General features: G+C 32.1%; 4 protein-coding genes across 4 annotated transcripts; 1 reads left to right on the plus strand and 3 right to left on the minus strand.

The window, feature by feature from the left end:
- Window positions 1-234: 234 nt before the first annotated feature.
- On the plus strand, window positions 235-5,952 carry LOC106128461 (superoxide dismutase [Cu-Zn]-like). The gene is given in 3 exon segments (NM_001312104.1): window positions 235-496; window positions 4,541-4,768; window positions 5,148-5,952. Coding segments are annotated over 3 exon segments (663 nt in total). The 5' UTR covers window positions 235-319; the 3' UTR covers window positions 5,406-5,952.
- On the minus strand, window positions 5,946-9,968 carry ACBP (acyl-CoA binding protein). Its single transcript, NM_001312110.1, is given in 4 exon segments — window positions 5,946-6,507; window positions 9,187-9,304; window positions 9,709-9,750; window positions 9,907-9,968. Coding segments are annotated over 3 exon segments (273 nt in total). The 5' UTR covers window positions 9,724-9,750; window positions 9,907-9,968; the 3' UTR covers window positions 5,946-6,367.
- A 790-nt stretch (window positions 9,969-10,758) lies between these two features.
- On the minus strand, window positions 10,759-13,320 carry ACBP-like (acyl-CoA binding protein-like). The gene is made up of 4 exons (XM_013326861.1): window positions 13,244-13,320; window positions 12,176-12,209; window positions 11,540-11,654; window positions 10,759-11,018 (listed from the first exon to the last, which is right to left on the minus strand). The coding sequence occupies exons 2-4, from the start codon at window positions 12,188-12,190 to the stop codon at window positions 10,891-10,893; spliced, it is 258 nt and encodes an 85-aa protein (XP_013182315.1). The 5' UTR covers window positions 12,191-12,209; window positions 13,244-13,320; the 3' UTR covers window positions 10,759-10,890.
- A 5,270-nt stretch (window positions 13,321-18,590) lies between these two features.
- On the minus strand, window positions 18,591-23,307 carry BBS1 (Bardet-Biedl syndrome 1). The gene is made up of 11 exons (XM_013326591.1): window positions 23,037-23,307; window positions 22,713-22,931; window positions 22,227-22,529; window positions 21,985-22,073; window positions 21,444-21,597; window positions 20,861-21,020; window positions 20,450-20,518; window positions 20,197-20,364; window positions 19,974-20,107; window positions 19,599-19,727; window positions 18,591-18,883 (listed from the first exon to the last, which is right to left on the minus strand). Exons 1-11 carry the CDS (start codon window positions 23,187-23,189, stop codon window positions 18,632-18,634), a joined length of 1,830 nt encoding a protein of 609 aa, XP_013182045.1. The 5' UTR covers window positions 23,190-23,307; the 3' UTR covers window positions 18,591-18,631.
- Window positions 23,308-23,965: the final 658 nt, after the last annotated feature.

Genomic DNA, 23,965 nt, shown 5'->3' on the forward strand with positions numbered 1-23,965 from the left:
AGGTTTCAAATATTTAATTTCAACTTCCTACGGATTACACAATGCCGTGTCCATTCACGCTTCTCAATTACGAAGCCTTCGGTTCCTCACGAAGATCGAGTGATGACAAACCGACGTACGAACATTTTACGCGTCCATTACACGAATAAAAACACCACTTCGAGCTCTTTGCTGTGAATCAAAATCATTGACAGCCCGCCATTTGCGTAGACGACACGCGCTGTCAAAATTCACTTGTAGTTTTTTTTTAATCTGAACAAAAGTTGTTCGCTATTCTGCCTTGTAACATCTTACCAGTAATTGTTTGACAAAATTCGATATGAATCTTCGCCTGCACATATTCGTTATCCAAGTCTTGTGGCTGATAGCAGTTTTAAATGGAAAAACCATCCATGGAATACCCGGCTATGGTAGAAATCTTGTAATAAAATCATTGCCAGCTATTGAAGACTTACAAAGCAATGTGTATGAAGTTTTCATGGAGCCATTTTTATATGTAAGTATCTAATTTTTGTAAAATTTACGCATTGCTTTTTTGCTTAAAAAAACAATGTTCAATTTTAACAAGATTAAAATATATGAATCTAAGATCGATGCAATCGTAGTAAATCAAACTACAAAGTAGCGATATACTTGTACATATTTCTGTATGAAACTTTGTAAATTACGTAAGTTCCATAAATATTACCATTTGTGCTCGAAAAATTGTATAAGTAATAAAAGAAGTTGTGCGATATTTACTAGAAATTTACTACTGACCGAAAAATGTTATTGTGTAGTTCCATGAACACAGGCGTAATAAAAGATTTTTTACTAAAACTCTGACCAGCAATTCCATGAACGAACTTAATTAGAGAGAAATCACGGTTAAAAAACGCGCAAGATAACCCTACCAAATGTAAATCATTATTATTTTTAATTTCTTTATAGACTGAATTTCCCTTCTATTATTTTTTTCCCGCCAATAAGACTATCACGCATCTTACGTTTATAGTTCGTATATTACTTGCTTAAATTCAACCCTTCTGACGAAAAAATATATCAGTTATCTAGCTGTCGTCCGTGACTCCAGTCAAAATTTAAAAAAAAAACTTAATTAATAGCCTATGTTTTCTTCTAGGCTATGTTTTATATCTGTGTTAAATTTCAGCGTAACTCATGCAGCCGTTCTGAAGATACCTTCAACCAAACATCCATCCATTCATCCAAACATTTGCATTTATAATATTAGTAAGATAGACATACGAGAGAGTTTTGTCAGATGTGTTGCTTTGATCATTTGACACTTAGTAACTAACTTTTTACTTATCGTCCACAAAAGAAAACATTTGTAATACTTTCTCTAACAAATTCAATTTTATCAACTTTCGATGTGACAATTAAATAAAAAAGAAACGTAAAATATATTTTACAGACGGTATGTTTTGTGATTCATATGAAAGCAATAAAATAAATATTGTAACATCGTTTGCCAAAACTTTTTGCTCCAATAAGTGTTGGGTTTTTGAACTTCTCGGAACGTGTCCATTCTCGGTGTTACTCTATTATTTTTTGTACATACTAGGTCTCTGAACTGATATACTTCGTATCGCTTTTGTTAATACAAAAATGAACAATTGAATTTACGAAGACAACTACTCTAGTTTGATGTTAATACACATAGTAACAGTGAGAAATAAAGTCGACCAAAGTAGACATTCGTTCTACATTAAAGTTCTAACAAAAAATTGTGTCACATCCCCAATTTAATTATTAATTTCAAAGTGATACTTTTTAAGCTCTTTAGAATACTATATAAAGTATGTTTTATAATCATCAGCTCACCATACGTTCCCACTGTGTTATGGCGACTAGGCTATAGTCAACGACTCTGAGTGCGGGTTAACTTCACTTAACACAATCTGATTTTTTTCAGATCATTTGTAATCAGACGTAGATAACTTCTGTTTATGTTAGTCGTTTCTCTACTTACATAACACTAGAAGTAAAAACATAATTAGTAGCCTATGTGTTCTTCCAGACTATGTTCCATATGTATTCCAAATTTCATCGAGATCCGTTTAGCCGTTCTGGAGATACCTTCCAACAAACATCCATATGCAAAGATTTTTCTCGTTTAATTTCACGTAATATCAAGGTTACGAGTACACCTGGTGAATATTCAATATGTTCGGTTAAAAAACGAAAATGTCTTTTAAACAAACAGCTTCAATTTACTTTATCTCTGATTTATGTTTGTATAGAATCCTTCGGCGTGCATAAAAGATTCATAATTTACACTGACACACTTTTTACAAGTCTATGACAAAAAACACTTGCATATGTTAATTAATGTTTGTCTATGAATTAAGTGGTTTAATAAAAGCATCTACTATACAACTAGAATAACATGATATCTTATATTCAATAAAAAATGAAGGGGTTTGTAACTAACCATGGTTTTCAATTGCCGTTAATACAAAAATAATATTGTTTAATCAGGTGACTTGTGATTCACCGAGGACATCTTCAAAATTAATATTGAAAATGTTTATTGTGAGATATTTCTAACAATAGAATTAATTTAGATTTGTAAACAACAAACTAAATGTTTGCTTAAACAGATTGTCGTTATCGTATAGAATTGTAGCGCCTGTAAAATTTTTATCAGCAATAAAATGGTAATGTTCGAAATTGTCATCGATCTTACGAACATGTAAGGTTTTCACTTTCTTATAAAACAATTAATTTTATAATTATTTTCTGTTTAAATTGTTTTTTTTTATTGTAAAAGATAACACCAAGTTATTGTATTCCTTTAATTAAGTATTTTGCAAAGAGATCCGTAATTTTTGTTGATGGCATATAAGATAAAAAAAACAACAGAATGCATACTTACAAACGTGACTTCTTCCAACAAATTACACATTTGCATGCAGCATGAGGTGTTCCAAATTTAAATATAAATAAAATTAATTAAGATCTGGGACAGAATTTTGTATAGCAAACTCTTTTTTGTTAGTCAACGAATCTTCTAATACATTAATATAATTGAGTTAACACATTCACTGCTGCCGACTCGCCTAGCTAGTGCAAACTAATCCAGAGAAATGTATGCGGCAAAATCGTAGTACCATAGAATGTGTTAGTAATAGAACCCTTGAATATTTCGTGACTAAACACACAAGTAATTAGACAAGTAGGAAGTGATCTTCCTAACCACTCACGAAGTACATCGTTTATGGCCAATGACACCAGGAACCATAGACTGTGCTTAGTCGTGACATTGCAGCGTGCTTCAACTGTTAAAATAAACGCTGTGTTGGTATAATTGCTTAAATGTTACGGTTATTAAAAAAAATCCATTGCAAGACGCGCTATTTTTTTTTAATTTATTAAGTTTGAAAAAAAAAGATAAGTAGTCTATGGATAGAAATGACACTGTTCAAAATAGTCGCATATGTCAGCAGAATAGCGAAGCTCGGCTTTTTCAAGATCCGGCAACCCTTAACTTGCCAAAACATACAACCTAAACATGTTGGGGTCACAGTGTTTTCAGAAACTATGATTATAAGTTTTTGTACGAATCTTTCCAAAGTTCAAAGTCAGGTTTTTGTAAACCACTCCCGCTGGGAAGCCTATCTTGATGTTAATGTTCAATATGTCTCTCTAGATCCTATAGATTGACATCGAGGACAAATATAATAAAAACGGATTAAATGCTTAATACTATAATAGTATTTCAACATATATATATAGAATTAAAAATTGAAGTTATTTCCTTGAAATGTTACTTAAAAAAACGATAATTAAAGAATTCAAACCTGAACTCGTGCGTAGATAACAGTCTAATTATAAATATACGCATAATTAAATTAAATTTATAATTGTTTAAAAAAAAACAATATTTTTAAATCATACCATAATCATAGTAATAACTGTAACCTTTTCTACTTCAAGGGTCATAAAACTTGTTCTAATATTCAAAACTGAGAATAAATATTTTTAATTTATTGATGGCCAGCAATCACATTGGTTAGGTACAAATTAAAAAACAATAGATTGTGTACGTTCGAAAAAGTTTCTATATGCATGTCAAGATTGGAAATAATTAACACTTACACACAGGAAGGCTTGTACTAAGCAATCTTTATGATTCATAGTTAGTCACAACATTGTAGTACCAACTGAATAAAATTAATTGCAACTTACTTCTTCCGCTTGCATACTTTGTAATCTGCAGTTGTAAACGTGACAAGGACATCGTTCGTTTATTCCTGTCATTATAATTATAAGATGTAATCATTAACTAACACAGTAAAACCAGCGTAATTAGATACCTATCTCCAGCATCTCAATTGCTTCTTTAAAGTTAAATAAATTAAGATAACCACTCATATAGCCGCACGCAGAGTCGTTAATTTGGGGAGGTATGATAATACTTCGCTAAGGTAGTACTCAAGCAACTATTAAGTCTATCAGTTCGGTTAGTGTATTTGTTAACAAAAGATTTTAAATCAATTTTATCGCGCCATTTTACATTTGTATGTATTATTTCCAGGGACCTAGATCAGCTCCTGGCTTACAAGCGGTAGTATATCTGAAAGACGACGTGGAGTCCGGCGTAAGTGGCGAGCTGGTGTTCACGCAGGTGGCGCCCAACGGCCCCGTGTCAATACAGGGCAACATCACCGGTCTTTCGGCCGGTCTGCACGGGGTACATGTGCACCAGAGTGGAGATATTGATACAGATTGCAAGAAAATCGGACCACATTACATCGCTTACTATGTGAGTATAGAAAGTTATGCGAATTGGCACTCCGGGAATAAGATTACAGTTTTGCCTGACATGCCAACTTAAATGCCTGGTATTTATATACCTTCAAATTTGTTTGTTTCGAATTAATTTGCAGTAACTAATCTTTCGTGCCAATATTCGTTTTGAAGTAAGAACCGCGTGTTCATTACCACTGTTACAGCCGCAACTGCTGTACAAAATGACAACTACGCGTGCCTGGCTAGTGGAAATAGGCTCTAAAGTACTCTGCCTTTTAATTCATTGAATTAGGCAGATAAAATCAAACTCGTAAATAGATAATCAAACCTATCCTAGAAGCATTGCACAATGTATTAATATAGAGTATTATCCAACATAATTATCATTTCAGGGTCGTCACGGCGGCCCACGGGACCCAATCCGTCACGTGGGCGACTTGGGCAACGTTAAGGCTGAAGAAGGAGAGACATTACAAGTGAAGATCATCGATGAACTCATTTCTCTAGCTGGTCCGCGGTCCGTTGTCGGCAGGTCGTTAGCTATAACCAAGGGAGAGGATGACTACGGCAGGGCGGGTACTGAAGAAAGCGCTTTAACTGGTTCTTCAGGACCTGTGATCGCATGCGGAGTTATTGGTTACTTACATTAGTAATGTTAATGTATATTTTGTACTTATAGAGTAGGAACGTTTTCTTAAGTATTATTTTGCAGTATTTAAAAAAAAATTAAATTCAACAGACAAAAAATTGCACTTTTAGTTAGGAATATGAGTTTCTATATCTGATATTTTACGTTTATACTTATTTTCTTTTTTTGAATACATACTTCCACATGGTAAACAAATATCAATAAAATTGTGTATAATAATTATAACATAACAAAACTAGTGTTTTATTTAGGTTCTTTTATAAGGTGGCGAACGAGACACCTGAATTCGCCAAAGCGAAGATGTCTACCTTCTCATTTGAGTTCTGTGTGATTGGTATTTCAACGGCCGAGCCGACCAAGTCTTCGACTCTGTGTCAATAAGAAAGTTCTCTATGTAAATATGCAAGAGTTCAAAACATGGAATACGTTCGGAAGATATCTGGGAGATTTTTTCTTTGACCACTTTTTAAACACATAAAGACGAGTATTATGACAATTGTTTGCAATAAAATTGCAAAAAATAAAACATTAAAGCAATAGGTATGATTTACAACTTTTTTTTATTTTCATGCAGTATAAGAAAATAACAAAATACACCAGCTTAAAAAATGCAACAGCACCGCTATAGACAGTCGAAAATGATACCCTTAATATAATGTGATGTCTTACACCTGTAACCTAAACCTAAAGCGAGAAATAAATATTCATGAGACGGACGGCATCTCGAAAATATCAAAAAAAGTATTTTAAATTCATAAAAAAATATAACAAACATGATTTAATGTTTTTTTGCATTAAATTAAGGAAGACACTATATTTAAAAAATAATAGTTCTCTTAGGAAAAGTTGATTTTTTGATTTTTTTTATGTAGTTTTTGTGCACGATCCGCTCAAACTCTCCAACATTTGCTAAGTTATTGGCCACATGTAGGTCATATTGGCCATGTGAGTCAATGTTGGCAATTACTGGAGTCCAATGGAAGCCACCAGACTTTCGACTTTCGCGATGTAGGCCTTTTGCGCGTCCTCCTTTGACATACCGTTCTTTTTGCTCCACGCGTCGAATTTGGCTTTGCCCTTTAAATCGAACATGCCGGGTCTGTCTGTAAAAAAATAAAAAGAACATTTTATGAGTTTGTTTACCATTTAAAAATGACATTTGGATTGGCTTTAATACATTTTTATACCATTATTTTGAAATCGGACTGTTTTTAGGGTTCCGTACCTAGAAAGGAAAAAAACAATCCTTAAAGGATTATTTCGTTGTCCGTTCGTCTGTCTATCAAGACCCTTTTTTAATTTACAAACATGAATTTAAATGAAACTTGAATATCGATTTCATTAGTTAATATTTTACAATATAAGGAAACGTACAAGAGTTGTAGAAGGGCAGAGTATAAAAAAAAACACTTTTCAAGCCATTTTCGTACATTATTGAGTGTGTTTAGATAGTGTTAACACAAAATATTGATAAATCGTAGTAATTGTGCGACTCACAAATCAAACATGAATCGCGAATGACGATTGAAGGACAAAACATATGCGATGATAACATCTTTTTCTTAAGTCTATAGAAACAGAGATTTCCGTGAAAAAAAACGAACATTTATTTCGAAGAATTAATTCGAAGTGAATATAGATTTTTGTATTGTTTTATCTTAATTTAGCTAAAACATTTTTATCGTGATAAATTGAAACTAAAACACGTCATAACATTTATTTAAATTAAAAAAACACTATATTTTTTTGTTTCGTGACGTGAATAAATATTTAAGAGATAAATTTAAAATATTATTGATTACGATAAAATCGACAATGTATGTATATGGAAATTTAAAAAGTGCGTCATAACATAAGTCAGACATTGTCTTATATACTTATGTATATAATAAGTATACAAAGGCGTATTACGTAACGTTCAACCGTCTTGATACTTTGACCTCTAACTTATAACCGGGCGTAAGTGTATTTAAAATTATAAGTCGATTTCATAAGTAATATACTGAAATTATTATTTACACAATCCCTAGTGAAATTATACTTTTTACTAATATTATAAATGGAAATGTTTAGATGTATGGATTTTTGTTTGAAGGTTTCTCCAGAACGACAGAACGGGTCTCGATGTAATTTAGAACATAGTCTGGAAGAACAGAGGCGATGTTTTTATTTCAATATGCGCGGACGAAATCGCGAGCGACCGTTAGTCCGTAATAAATTGCAGAACAAAAACGCATTAACTATTTTTACCTTCCTTACTATCTTAGCCAAAGTTGAGAAAAACATTCTCAAATATGGTCCTTTGAGCTATTTTTAAATCGAGGCTAATTGATTTTCCTAGAAGACCATAATATATATTCCATAACTATACCCAATTGCGGATCTGCTGACCCCATAAAAATTAATAAGCGTGATTAAATCAATAATTAAAGTTGTAATATTGGTACCATTGTAAGTTACATGTGAGAAGTCGCTACATTGATGTAGGTTAAGTCAATTGTTTTAAGGCCTTGATAAGTACAAAGTGTGCTTGAGCAATGCATTCTCAATACAATCCAATAAGTGACAAGGATGAAAGATAATATCATGATAACATATATCCAATATTCTTGCACAATAATCATTATCAATAACTTTGACATGCATTCATCACTTTTGCCCGCAACTTCATCAGAATTAAAAGGGTGAAATGTGTTACTCGAGACCCTGCTTTATATTTATGCCATGTTTCAATAATATGTGTTGAACTGTCCCTTAGTTTAATGAGTCAATACATATCAAACATATTCCATGATGATATACACATTTCTCGGATGAAGGCTCTGTGTTTTCAAACTGTGTTCTATATCTATGCAAAATTGTTAAACAGATTAGGAAAAGGAACAATATTAAATTTAATATTATTTATGTTGTCAAATATAATTCTTAACTCTATGGTTAATTTACATCTGACTAGTTTCCTTATTTATTTTTCCCTTAGATGATCACTTCACTAAAAACAGGAAAATATCCGGTGAAAAACAATAGAAGGACAATAACTTTACATCAATAGCTTACAAAGGGAATAATTATGGTAATTCCAGATACAAGAATTACCTTACCTTGTAGTTGAGGAACAGATATGTTGTTTTTAATTAAATATTCTTATAAATGTAAGTATGCTATTATAGTAACACTAGCTGTCGCCCGCGACTCCGTCTGCGGGATTAAAAAATAGATAATAGCCGATTCTCAGACCTACTCAATATGCTCACAAAATTTGATCCGAATCGGTCAAGCCGTTTCGGAGGAGTATGGGAATGAAAATTGTGACACGAGAATTTTAAATATATGTTTATACAGAGTGTTCAAAGTTCAGTATAAATCATATGATAAAGAAATAGTAGCACCATATATTGTGAAAGTATTGTAATAATATCTATAACTATATGTTCACTAAAATTAATGACAACTTGTTTTAATATTGATACCTATATGGGTACACACTCAAACATATTGTAGTCTACTTTTCTTCAAATATTTACATATGTGAAAGTATGTTAATGGCCACAAAAGACAGTTAATATTCAAATGTACCTGCACTTTACCATTTTTATCAGTTGTAGTTGTTCAATAATCTACCTGGCCATATAAGAAGAACAAAAAACAATTTTTCTACCCAACCCACGCTTAGGTAATTCAAAATTAAATTACATTTTTCGTACATTGCAACATACAGGTGTAAACAGGTGGATAAAATTGTCATCGAATACTTTAAAAATTAATTATTTTTTATTACTTACTTGCAGGATCAGCATCTCCTGTTGTGGCTTGTTTGAACAGGGCATACAATTCTAGCAAGTCCCCATCACTGGGCAGTGATTTTAGGTTCCTTACATTAGCTGCCGCTTGGTCAAATTGCTGAAATTTAATTTGTAAATTTATTATATTATTTATATAAAATTTTTAGTTTACTATTTTTTTACTTAGGTTCATACTATTTTATTCAAGACTATTTAAAGATAATGCATAATATCCATGTAAATACAAACTCAATATTATTTGTTAAAAAAAACTCTTGGCTGAATGGTTCCGTTCCAATAAGCAAACATTTTACGAAGCATTTACATTTTTATGAGTGTCAATGACTTTCAATTCACATATTCTAATAACTATTCAGTTCATTTGTGAAAACTCATTCCACTGTGAAGTCATAATTTAGATACATTTTATTCAATGACAACTTAAGGTTAAGTTATTAATTAACTCACTGATCGTTCACTTTTATTTATTTTGTAATTAAAAAAGTAAAAAGAAAAACTTACTTCTTGGAGTGACATGACGTATGTTAAATTAAGCGAATTAACCTAAAAGAAAAAAAACAAAATCACTTTTTAATTAACAACAAGCTCATGATTGCATGAACTGGAATATTTTACATTTTAATGAAGCGAAAACAATAATAAGGAAGGTTATATCAATATCACAGTATTTTTAAATATTAAGACACCTCACTGACTTACAAGAATGGAAAATCGGAACGTCCTCTTTAGACCGGCTCTGATGGTTGACTAAATAAATCGTGTGGTGCGCTGTGTTGCGTGAAGAAAACAACTCGGTCTCGGCAAGGTGCCTTGGATTTGTAACCTATCAACTGACGTGGAATAAACAACCACATACGAACGACGACATACATTATCCTGAACCTTGAGCTTATTTGATTTTTTTTTAATCCCAATCGTAAAGATTAAGTTCGTCATAAATATAAATGTCTTTATTATGTAAACAGGACGTAAAGATTCAGTTCTAAATTATCAATTTAAGGATTTTTTATTTCATTTAAATTTTATCAAATTTACAACACCTATACTTGTTAAGCGGTTGGATGTTCTTTATAGCATTACTGCAAACGTATCGTTTCAGCTAAGCAATGCAGAAAAACCTGTTCCAACACATATTGTCATAACACTTTTGGCTTTGAAAAGGATGGTTTTTTACAGTTGCTTCGTGCGCACTCATGGTAAGACTACAAAGTTGCACCTTCTATGATTCAAAATCTGCCTATATTCGTTACTTTGGAAACACATTTAGTGAAGAGGGTGAAAATAAATAGGAAGAGTCCTCGTTATGCTACTTATAACTTATTTAATAACTTAAAATGTCTTCTAAGGCATAGTAACCGAAATAATTTCAAATAACAACTACTAAGTAACTAACTATAAGACTCGAAGGACCATCGTACTTTTGGACGATACTTGTTTTGAGTTTTTTTTTGCAATTTTACCTCATAATTATGGTAACTACTTTGTAGTATTGGTTTGTTTTTGATGTTTCATACAACATTTTTCGGTAAGGAAATAAATTTAAACTAATCAATTTGAGAATTTTATTTACCAAAACACATTCTTCACAGTATAATTTTCGCAACTTATAACCGAGAGAAACTGAATATTTGAGTAAGTTAATATTAATTTATTACGTAACAACTAATCTTATAAATAAACAATTTATGCATATTTAGAATGTAACTTTTCAGCCATTTCGATGTATTGTTTCTTGGCGTCGTCTTTAGAGATGCCCTTGCGGCCAGTCCACGCGTTCCATTTTGCCTTTTCAACGATTCCGCTGGGTTCAGCTGGAAAAAAAATATTCAAGAAATAGTCCATTATCGCGTGGGACATTCATTTATGATTGTATTAATAATATACGTGACTGAATTTCTTATGAGGATAATTATTTACGTTTATTTCTTAAGACAGGTGCATTTACAACTTTTTATAAAAGACGAAGTGCAAATAGCTATAATTATTGCAATTCTATAAGAAAATATTTCTTTTAATCTAAGCCAATTGGTGAATTTAAAAGATGCTGTTAGCCACGGTGTTTACTGGTCGTCAAGGCGTCAACACCGCTGTGAGCAGAGTAACGTCAAAACACAATAACGAGAAAGGGAACCGGAACCATAGCGAACCCTTCTTCAATATAACCTTTTAGTTCGTTCTAACAAATAGCTACAGTACAACTAACCAGTAGTAAAGAATTTATACAATTTTACTTAATTTTTAACGTCTATCGCGTGACCTAACGTCTCCGTTCCGGTTTTTTAACACCGCAACGTGCTACACTAAAGGAATTTTCCAGCAACATTAAACTTACAGATGTTGACGTCTCCGAACATAGCTTGCTTGAAGAGCGAGTATAGAGCAAGGTTCTCACTGTCGCTCGGCTTCGTTTTCCAGTTCCTCACACTGTCTGACACTTTGTTGAATTGCTGCAAACAAAAAGTAATCTATCAAGTACTTAATATCTTAAATGGCTTTTATTCACGTCATTTTGTTTCATCTCATAAAATAATTAAACAAACAGTTCGAAATTAAATTTAAAAACATAAACGGAACCAAAATATTAATTTTATTACGAAAACAAAATGTCATTTTAATATCCTTGTATATTTTTTTTTATCAGAAACAAACAAAGGATAAAGCCAATGGCCTTGATGTAAACTTGAAATTATCTCTTTGATTTTTTTTATTACGTAAATGTCTAGATTGGTTATAAATAAACTTAGTAAAAAGAAATAATATTTAAAAGTTTAGACTTGTTTCTAAATATTGGTATATTCTTTAAATAAAATGGCCGAGAAACTCTGTAATCTGGTCGAATGTACACGTTGGAAATGACTTAAAAACCGTTTTAAACCGGGTCCTAAATGTATTCTGGGTCAATACACCGCAATGCAGAACTTAAGATACGGTTTTATTGTATGAGAAAATGCGTTCCAAGAATACTAACCTCGTCGAGAGACATTGTAGCTAGTTAATTAAATCTGTAACAAAATTTACATTATGAAATTTATATAAAATTTAAATTTACATTTGTTAATGAGTTGTCGTAAGTATACCAACCATACCTTTCTTCTACTGAAACACATGTTACTTATATGTTAAATTGTGAATTTAGATATTTACCACATTCACAATCAAACTTCAAACAGCTATAAGGTACTACACATATCGTACTTATGGAAAATCGCGAATTGAAGTAATTTTAGAGGTTGGGATATTTGTATGTCGTATGGTTTTCAATTTTTAGGGCATGTAGTACGTGGCACCATGCGTTAGATACAATTTTGGTTACAATTTTTACCAACATATTAGTTTAATTTTGAAAATAAAATACATTTGGAAACTAACTAAAATTAAAAAAAAACATGGAAGCATTAGGGATAATATTCATATGATTTATAATAACTGAAATGCACTAGCTCATTCACACGTTGTAGAAAAAAGCGTTAAAAGAATTGTCATGCTGCAAGATGTAGGGATGATCAATGACAAGGGTCAATGACCCTTTGACAGCGGATACTATAGATTCGCATAATGTATCCGCCGACAATTTGCTTCCGCATTGTTTATAAATCAGATTGAATTGCATTTAGTCTCACGCTTATTGCAGACTCTAAGAAGTCTATGAGAATTTTAAAACCAAAAGCGAATATACGAATTCATATTTAAACCATTTGAGAAGAAGCTATGGTCAACTCACAACTTTGGATCCCTGCGCCATTCTAGTTAGTATAATTAGCCATGCGTGTATACACTTCGTTACAGTATTAATAGTTAAAATTAGAACATTTTGAAAGATTTTCTATAAGCTTCTACATTTTGTAGTTTATACGTGCTGCAATTAATAAATAACGATCTTGCAGTGTACCCAAAATCACCAATATTTGTGGTCCACTCAAGTTTTACAGCCAATAAGTTCCTTCTTAGGAAAAGGTTCTTAGTAAGGACGGGATATTATTAAATAAAACATATACATATTATAAAGATGGTGATATTACAATGACTAGGTACTCACCTGGGGGTAGGTCAGAAGTGAAATCAACAAACAAACTGAGTTCTTTCGACGTTGGTGTCTGGTTAAATTTTCGCGGCACGCTGTTTATCAATGCCCGTGGATTACGATAGGGTTGCCGATAAATAAACGATAAAAATACTGTCATTATAATGAGTATATCGGTAAAATTATAAACCTTAATTGTAATATCAAAATGCAATGATTAGTTACTTGATTGCTGGTGGTAGAATGATAGCGGCCAGTATATTTTACTGACCAGTATAATTTAAAAAGAGAAAAAAAATACCAAATTTTCCTTAAAGAAAAACATTCCGTTTCAAACTCAGCCCAAAATAAAAGTAATTCGTTGATCATTGTCATTATTATCGTAGTTAATTAATATTAAATTTTTATTTCAATACGTCCATGGCAATCATAGACGCCAAGTTGTTGGGGTGCTTAATTCAGTTTGTAAAGACAGCATCATCGGGTTATGCCATAAAGTTGATTATATCTCTCGTCATTTCCAAGGTATTAGGTACAGTTTAGGGTCGGCTACCATTCTCACGGCAATCATATCCAATAAAATGTATTTCCACTTACTAGATCCTACTCTGTTTCCAATCAAATCGAATCAAAGATATGTAAGTTTTTTGTATGTCATTAATATCAACTTCAACAATGTATTCAAGTTTATCTTCCTTATCGTACCTCTGATAAACTATATCAGAAACCGATCGGAAATTCTGCAAAAGGCACTGTCCCCTATGTTAATGGGAATTCGATATTACGTACTTGAATATAACCATATACAAAAAGCTTTCCTTGATAAAGAACAGTACTGATAAATAACGCAGGTGTAACAAGAAACTAGTACGGAGTGTTAGAGGTTTGGAACACAGACTGATGATGACTTATTAACATGATATACGCAGCTTCATCTGTACTGTCAAGAACAAAATTAAGGTTGCAGCGTATGCGATGTAGTACTATGAATGGGTTTAGGCTGCGTTCCTCCACATATCACGTGACAACCAGTTACTAGCTGTGTACTCCGACATTTTTATGATCTATCCAATCTCTGTCTTGCTAAAGCAACCACGCGATGTCCACCTGTTGTCGAGGTGGTAAGCACGCGCGGTATTATTTGATCGGTGCAGCGACCTGGCACCGCTGGCTGACCTGCTGCATGTTACTACTTGCAGCAGGTCAGCCAGCGGTCAGCCAGTTACTTGGTATGTTATGTTTGTGATTGAAATAAGATTTTCTGTTGTATTAAAATTGTAGTAGATTAAATACAAATTGTTTCATGCTTTAAAAATTATTTTCTATGTTGTGCAAACCTCGTTTACAGTACTTAATACAATCAAGGGTGTTAGACTCAGAGTATAAAAAAAATAATTACCTAAGAAACATGATTTCCTTACTAGTGTTTAAATAAAACTGTGAAAAACTTAACATTTCTACGTCAGTAAGTTAGTCATACAATGCAGTCAGATGTATTGCTAGAGGTCGTTGGAGGTAAATCGTGAATTAAACCATTAAAATATGAACTTTTAAAATTATCGCAAAATCTACCAAAATGTCAATATAAAAATATTCCTTCCTGTATGCTACCCCTATGGTTTATTGTTTTTTACGTAAGTGAAATAGACCATATAAATAATACTTATTAATAAAGCCAGCTCTATCAGCTGGGTAATCAATAATTTAACAAAAATTGCGATAAAGCGACGTCCAAATAAGTTATTTATCTTTGCTTCACATTTATCAGCTGCCTGTTATAATAGCAAAATGCACTAAGCAACTAACTGATTAAGCGTAGATATATTCTTAAGTATTCTCAAATTATTACTCATCTTTCTATATTCCAGTGAATTTTATAATAAATATAAAATGAGAGAAGAATTTTGTTAATCTCAATATGTCCGCAACAAGTAAGAGTACCCTAAAACTCATCGAGAGCTGTTACGTTTCTTTTTACGTTACTGAAAAATATAAGTGCACTAAATTGTTAATTCTAAGGCACACACATGTTTGACGAAAAGAAATTCCAATTTCAAATCAAATAATCTATTTATTACGTAACACAAAATGTTGTCGTCAATTGTTTCTGTCTATAACTTCTGGTTCTTCGTTATAAGTTATATGTTTGAGTTACTTAAAAACCATAAATCGATTGTAACAGAAAAGCTTAGTCGGCATTACATTACTCATTTCAGCATATACCGTTAGTTACCCGATAAGGACTTTATAACCCTGATAAGATATCGAAACGGACCTCGATAAGTGACCGCTAGGAATTACCGTGCACAGCCCTAAAATAAACTAAGATAGAATGAAATTGAATATCTGTTATTATCCCGTTGACCATAAAAAGAGTAAAAGGAACATAGGAAATCGAAGTGCGAACCATCTCTGTCGCGTATAGAAAAAAGTCATCATCAGTTCACTATGATCAGGTCCTGGGTTCGAATCCCACTATGTAACAATGTGTTTTTTGATATTCGATTTGCATATGTACATTTATCCGACGTTCTCACGGTGAAGAAAAAATCCTAATGCAACCTGCAAATATCTGCAAAGAAATTTAACGATATGTCATATCAACCAACCTGCACTTGGCGTGGTTGATTATGGCCTAGTCACCCCTAACTTACGATAGGCTCCGAGCCCTTCAGTGGAGACGTATAGTGAGCTCATGATGAATGTATAAAAAAGTTCACTTCTCCCAAGTCTCAGTAAGCCACCAGCTCCTAGGTGCGGGTTGATTTTCCGTGCAAAGCCATAACAAGCCTAGTCAAAATAAAGTCTATACCTTTCTATAGTAAATGACCAATAGTGTAAAAGTGAAATTAAGTTAATTAAATATTTGAAATATTAATTTTATTTATCTAATGTTATCGTATCAAAATTAGGACATTGGTTACAAGTGTTTGCTTTCAACTCAAGCATTTATATTTTTGGTGGCGCCTTTCACAACACCATATTAATGTTGTAGCGATTAGATACGGGAATACTTTGTGCACTAATAAAATGTTTTCGTTAATCCATTACATGCTCGAAAAAGGCGTAGGTTGAATTAATATGAGGTAGCAGGACGGTTACCAAATACACTTATTATAATGTATCATATTTAAAAATAAAAAAACATCAGGGAATTTCTCGTTTTATCTCTGTATGGAATAAAAACTTTTTAGTTAGGTTATCATTTTTTTTAAAAAAACAGCGTTGTCCCTAATCTTAACATTTGACTATGGTAAGGGCGCCATGTCAATTTAAGCATGATTCTAAGCAGTTGAATTGATAAGGTTCATACTTACGAACAAATGATATTTTATATTTGTTTTATCAGTTAATTATATTGTTGCTAAGGTAAATTAAGATATAATGATTATTAACAATGACAGAGTTGAAATAAATATTATTTATAATATTTTAAAAGTAAATGTTAGTCACGACGTATACATACGTTGTTTTTTTTTTAATAAATATACATAGTAATAGTAGTTTTATCACTACGAGACGTTTTATGTATCCATTTTAAAAATGAACACAGTAAATTATTTATTTTAAATTCTATCTAATCTTCCGCATATCACAGACAATATATTAATTATAAATGTGTTGTATGTATAAGATTCCATAAATAGCTCTTTCCTGTGACATCGTTAGCGCGGATTTAAAAAAAATATGTTCTGTGTCTTATTTGAGAATCTGTTCTATATTCATGCCAAATTTCATGTGTCCTAGAAGATTGTATTCGGCATTATACCAAATTTCATTGAGATCCGTGCATCTACTGTTGGAAGAAAATCCGACACAGTGCTAGTATACTGGCGCAACACTAGCCTTGGTGAAATGTACTACGATGTCCCCTCACTAATCATTCTGACACTTGACTTGGTAACGAAAACGCGCCATTCGTGCCAAAGGATTCTAACTAATAATGTCTAAAATTACTATTATTACTTTTAACAGTCTGTATCGAGTCCAAAGTAATAGCGAAGTATGTGCTCTTAAAGAAAGGAGTTTTCATACTCAAAGTTAAAAGGTATTACGAAAAAAACTCATATATGGATAGAAACTGATGCAGCTTAACTATATTTACTTGCTCAAATAACTTATCATATTTGGTTCAATATCCGTGTTCCGTATTATTTATAAAATAGTCCATTGTCATTGACTAAGTACGTGTCCGTGTGTACACAAAGCTAATGTTTATAATTCTGACCGTCCCTGAACCACGTTAGTGAACGAGGCATATTAAGAAAGTGAGAATTGTGCACTTGAACAATGAATTTAACGTTACTATTTGATGTCACGAATGTGTAGAGTAAAAAAATATAATCTGATTTTAATCGTTTTTTTTTAAACTAGAGTCTGCTCAAATAAATGTGGCGCAATGTGTTTATAAGCTTTATAAATATTATAATTGACAATGTCACAATAATGTACTTTAGATAAACAAGTTATCGTATATCTATATCCGAACGCAAAATATACTTGTACGTTTGATAAAATGCAATAAACAGAATCATGTCCTCCATTTTGAAATCGGTTATTAACTAGAAATCAATTGAGGTTGGAATGAATCTATCCTCTAAAATTAATCCCGAATAATTAAAAATAATCAAGAATTATACATGTTTTTAAAGTCACTTTTAAAACTCAATTAAAATTATAAAAGGAATTTCAACTTCTCTTTAACAAACATTTGGTTATATAAAATAATGGTGCCTTGTCCTATAATGTTCAATCGATAGTCTTCGTCCTTTTATCATATTTTACATCCATTACAGTAATCCAGGATCATAACAGTATCGGATTTACTGTTATCACAATGACATTGACTTGATTATTCAATACGTGGTATAAAATATACACAGATAAAGTTGGGGTTTATTTTGTCTAATATTGTACAACAAAATGTCATCATAAGAGATGTAATTTATCATATAACTAGCTGTCATCCGCGACTCCGTCCGCGCGGAATAAAACTTAGTAGCCTGTCTTCTACCGGACTATGTTCTATATGTATGTCAAATATCATAGTGATCCATTGAGCCGTTCTGGAGATGCCTTTAAACATCCATCCATCTATTCTTATAAATATTAGTAAGATGTTAGATATATGTGTATGTATGTTATGACAAATTTACGTCCTAATTGTATAGTTCACAATACAATCAGGACGAAAATGTCATGTCGTCTGTCTATTTATAGAGGTTAACTTCCCATTATGTAGCATTTCGTGAGTAGATTTTCGCCATTTTGGCGCTGATGGTAGCGGTTTAAATCGGTACATGCAAAAGCATTGACATTTTACAGAAATGGGTAGGTAATAAAAGTCCTCGATTGTATGTGAATTTATTCATTGCATTATAACAAAAGCAATTAAAAGTAGTATTATTGTTGAAAAGCGGTGACAGTTTGCATATCGTAAGGTATCATCATAGGGTCAGTGGCGGGCATTTGTACAGTCGCTGCGAGCACTGGTGACCTCTGCCCATCTTTGAGGAGTAGGATCTTCACCAGTGATCCCTGCCCGCCCTGCCCCGTCACACCCCTCAGGAATATCTCCGGGTTTATGTTCTCATCGAATATCTCTTCCACTTTCGTTGGGAGACGGAGTTGACTATTCGGAGCTAGGAGAGGAACCTGTAATCAAGTTATTAAACATAGAAATTCTGTTTTTTGTTAATGTCTATAAAATATCGTAATTCGACATTACATCTAAGAAAGAAGATCGGAAGGAAGAAGACTAGAAAAAGAAATTTAAGAACTTATGGAAGTTGAGTATTATTTGTGTTAAAACATTACATTAATTTCTTACTTCCAACATTTAATTTTTACATGCCTTTTTGTATATAAACCTTTTTTTTTAATTTTTCATCTACAATATCGACTCCATAATACCGGCGTTACAGATACGGATAGATAAAAAGTTTTATCCTATTAAATTGTTAAATGAAGATAAGATTAAATATAAAATCACTACATTTATTTTTTAGTTTTCAAAAAACAATAAAATATCAAGGATATATGTTTATTTAAAATATTTATTAAATATAATAATCATTTAAAAAAATATACGCCTGTAATTAAGAGGGATAATAACTAAGGATTCCCACCAAATTCACTTTACCTTCCCAATGTTTCTAACAAAAAAAACTAAATAATGATAGGAAGGGAAGGAAAAGAGTTCTAGAAGTTATCCTCAGACACACTCATCAGGCTATGCACAAGATGTCTCCCATTTGGGCCTTGTCTTCTATGTGCTCGTTGTATTACACCGGATGAACCGACACATTCGTCGAACAGCTGTTGTTGTCTACCACTGTTAAAAAAACTTTCTTGAAGCATAATTTGATACCTTTAAATAAGGCCTATAGACCTTGTAGGTATTGGTATGGAATAGAAGTGCGAGTCCGGCGGCCGCGCGTGTGCTAGACCTGTTCTCTATGATGAGGGTTACACGGAACACTGGACCTAGACCTTCCACCTGGTTTAATAATATTTTATTATTAGAACTAAAAACTTTTAAATAAAACATTTAGAGTAATATGGCAACACAAGAAAGTACATTTGTAACTGTTCCTTGCGTATACAATAGCAATATTGTGTTTCGAATCGATTGCTATTAAAGTGTAATAGGCGTATTTTATTTCTAAAAACTTATTATAAAGGACAATTATTATTGCAAAGCAATTTTTTATCATAAAACTAAAATTAATAAAAACAAAATTACCTCAGCAGTAAGTCGAATAGGTTCCAGAGCTCCCACAGCAATGGAATTGTCAGATTTGACATGTACTTCTAGAAGAGTCTTACCCGCCAATAGCCGCAGTCTGTTCAGTTCGTGTTGGAAAGTTTCATGCATTGCTATAAAGCCAATGATAATTAATACGCCACACAAAGTAAATCGGTCACTAATTGTGTCCCTTAGTGTAGATTTATATTTGAAAACATACCAATAGCATTCTCTCGTTCCCTGGCGGACTGTTCGAGAAATAATTTCGACCGTTTGGGTATGAGCCAAGGTTTTTCTGAGCTCAAAGGATCAGGAGTGACATCCGCACTGGCTGCATCTGCGTTAAAATCTGCCGTGCGCTTTAGTATTTTTAACATAAGATTGCCATCTGAAAATTGCAAGAAACCAAACGCTACAAAAGTCAATGGATTGTATACATCTTAAGCAAAAATTAACTATATAAAATAACTCACTAGTTGTAATAATGACAAAAACATTCTCCTCTTGACCGAGCTGACCAAATTTCATGACGGAAACCACATCTGGAATAGTTCATACAATTAACTTGAATACTTATAAATCATTTTAATATTGTTTTTGGTCCTTCGAGCTGGACACTAGTCTAAGTCTCCTAAAAGTCTTACATAAATCTTCGAAAACCAGCAATTTAGTTACACTAAATTGCTGGGTTAACATTTTTTTGTCTCAAAAGTCAGTCGACCACTTGTAATCTGTTAATATCGTCGTGACAAAATTCACTGAGATTTTCAAGATGGCGGAGCAAATCTATAAATTTGACATTTTTAATCTCTACATTCAGTTATTTTCAAAGATTTACGTTACCTTGTGAAGGAAATTCCTAATAATGTAGGATGTATACATACCTTTTATGAACATAGTATCTCTGCGTGATTTGCCATCATACAGATGCAGATGTCCTGACGCAAGCGCGACTGCTATCAGAGTTGTACCTAAATGCATTATAGGTACTAAAGTTAGAGCTATTGGTCTATGCTCTAGATTTAATGACCATTGTTTTTTACCCTGGAATCAATGTACTGATGACTTATTAAGAATATTATGAGTTATTAAATGAAGATCAAGATAAAGTTTTTTATATTATATTGGAAAGTTAATGTCGCCTACGATCCCGTCCGTGTGGAATTAAAAATAAACTTAATAAGTAGATGTGTTCATCCGGACTATGTTTTACATGTATGCCAAATAATTCATAATTCATAAAGATCCATTGAGCCGTTCCGGAGATATCTTCGAATAAACATCCATGTATCTAAACTTTTGGTATTTAGAATATTAGTAAGATTTACATATTAATATGATAAAGAAAAAGTAGACATTTGAACATATTTGTTTAGTATATAACTACAAATTAATGTATTCTATTGTTTAAAAATATATGGTCACCATACAAGTATTTAAAATTTTACTCTCTGGTATAATACTAACCTTTTTGCTATAACATGAGAATGTATTATCGCAACATATAACATATACACTATTATCTATGGCCGATACTTCAATAGCTATTATATGTTCCTCCGTGTGAAACAACAGTTGACCTTCCTTCCACTCTCTTTTTAAAAGACATACTGACTTTTCTCTAAAATAATTAAATAAGAAACATTTTATACATTTCTGATGGCATTAAAAATATTTGTAAACATAATCTGTGCATATTAAAAACTTTAAGCAAAACCAAGTGATTAGTAAAATAATAAGTGATAACAATTAAGTTGAATAGTCTGCAAAACTTTAGTGGTTTTTATAAACATTAAAAAAAATTAAAGTCATGTTAGGTGCAGACTATGTTCTACATATATGTCAAATTTCAGCGAGATCCTTGCAGTTGTTGTGGAGTTACCTTCACACTAACATCCATCCATCCGTCTAAACATTCGCATTTATAATATTAGTAAGAAAAGAACATTTATGTGGTATTGTGCAATTTCTTTAGCTAAATATGACAGTGCAGATAGATGGATCACACCTGGTGGCCACAGTCACACTGTAGTCAACATTGTATAGTCCTGTTGCAACCATTTGGTATGGCGTTTTCTTAACTGCACATAATTTTGCCTAAATGCCATAATACATAATATTCAATTATTAACAAAATTGCACAAGTTTGTACCTTTAATGTTATTTTAAAAAAGTAAAAAAAAATATATTTTATATGTTTTATTAGTTATGTTGTAACTTTAAAAGCAAATTATGTATAGAAAAACTTACCATAGACAAGGGAGTGAAAGTATTTGGGTCTAAAATAATAATGTCTCCCTCCTCACTTCCTATAACCAGACAACTGACACCATGTTTGTTAATGGAATTAATTTTCATTGTTGTAATGCAAACTATTTCTACATTTTTTCGACTTGGCAACTCTGTCAACTGTTCCAGATACTCTATTCTTTGTTCAAAGTCGAGATCCAAAAAGTTTTGAGACTGATTGCTTAATACTTTCTGTGGTAAAGCTTGCAGACTTGCCGTTAGACCTCTCAGAGACTCTTCATTATGATTTATTGGATCCATTAACTGAAAAATATACATAAGTGTTATTAAAGGTTTTTGTAGTTGTTTATTTACAGAATGAAAGGGATAGCATGTGCTTGTACATGTTTTTTGGATAATATAATATTGCTCTTTGAGCAGATATTAGTTCGAAAGCTTCTTCAAGAAATCAAAATATAAGATCACATTTTTATATTTTTTATTTACCTGTCTCCATATTTCTAATTCACAAGTATTCTGTTCCACTGAAGGTAGATAGTATTTGTAAAACAATTTCATGTTCCGATATATGTAAATGCATGAACTCATTGCTATCGCTATGACAGGGCATGAACGGGGCATTGTCTCACTTGTGTAGAAGCCAACCACACCAAGAGGTAGATCCGGGAGCACTAAATCTGACATCTGCATTGCTCCTCGAAATATCTGCGAAATGAAAAAAATTTAATAAACAAAATACCTACGGACTACTATTGTGAACGGTTTTTTATTTTTGCTCTACTGAGGTTATATAACCTTTAAGTTATTTACCTTAAGTTTAGGCATTTCCTCGCCTCGACCTAAATCACCAACGAGTAGCTTATATTCATTGTCGTTGTGAAGATCTACCAACGCTAAATTTGAAGGCAAAGAATTAAGATCAATGTCGTCTGTACCAACTTCTACGTCTAACCATCGGCTCATGTTTATTTTAGTTTATAGAAACAATTTACTCGAACAAATAATATGTAATGCTGTTTTTACTTTCTTGTGATAAGTTATAAATTGCTAGATTGAACATTTTACAACTGGCACAGATTTTGTTGTTATTGTGACAGCGTTACCATGGCAACGTGTTGCAATGTTGCCAATGGGAAATATTCATTAAAAATCAAAAATTGGTAATTTTTGTAAAATTAAATAAATTTTTTTACGTGTTTTTTTATTAAAACTTGTTTAAAGAAAACATATAATTTTAAAATACGATAATTTTACCGATTAATAGTCGACATGGTTAATTTACAATGGTCAAGTAAACTGTTCCTAAATTGTAAAATATTTGAATTACCAAACTTACTTTTTTACATTTTATATCAAAGAGTTTTATATCAAAGATGTTTTATATACTCTTTGCTTTTTTATATTTTTGAGTTATTAACTACCTTTTATGAAACAGAATGTAGAACTTAACTAGAAATATTATTATTACATCCCATTATGTTTAATGCTGGATAAATATTTCATAGCTAAATATTTTATGTATAAAATAGTAAATTACTTTTGAAGTATTTCTTAAAGCAATACATTCCAGATGAGTCATCGATAAGCATTTTACCGCATAGCTTTCGCGCATAGAAGTAGTTTTGCTAGTTTAACTCTTGTTTATTTTGTACCCGGGTCGAATGACGGACCTGAATCATTGACCATTTCTATTCAATACACAATAATAGGTATTGAACTTTGTGCTGATAATATTTTAG

Source organism: Papilio xuthus, unplaced genomic scaffold (genome assembly GCF_000836235.2).
Source record: "Papilio xuthus unplaced genomic scaffold, Pxut_1.1 DF828780.1, whole genome shotgun sequence".
NCBI classification, from domain to species: Eukaryota; Metazoa; Arthropoda; class Insecta; order Lepidoptera; family Papilionidae; genus Papilio; species Papilio xuthus.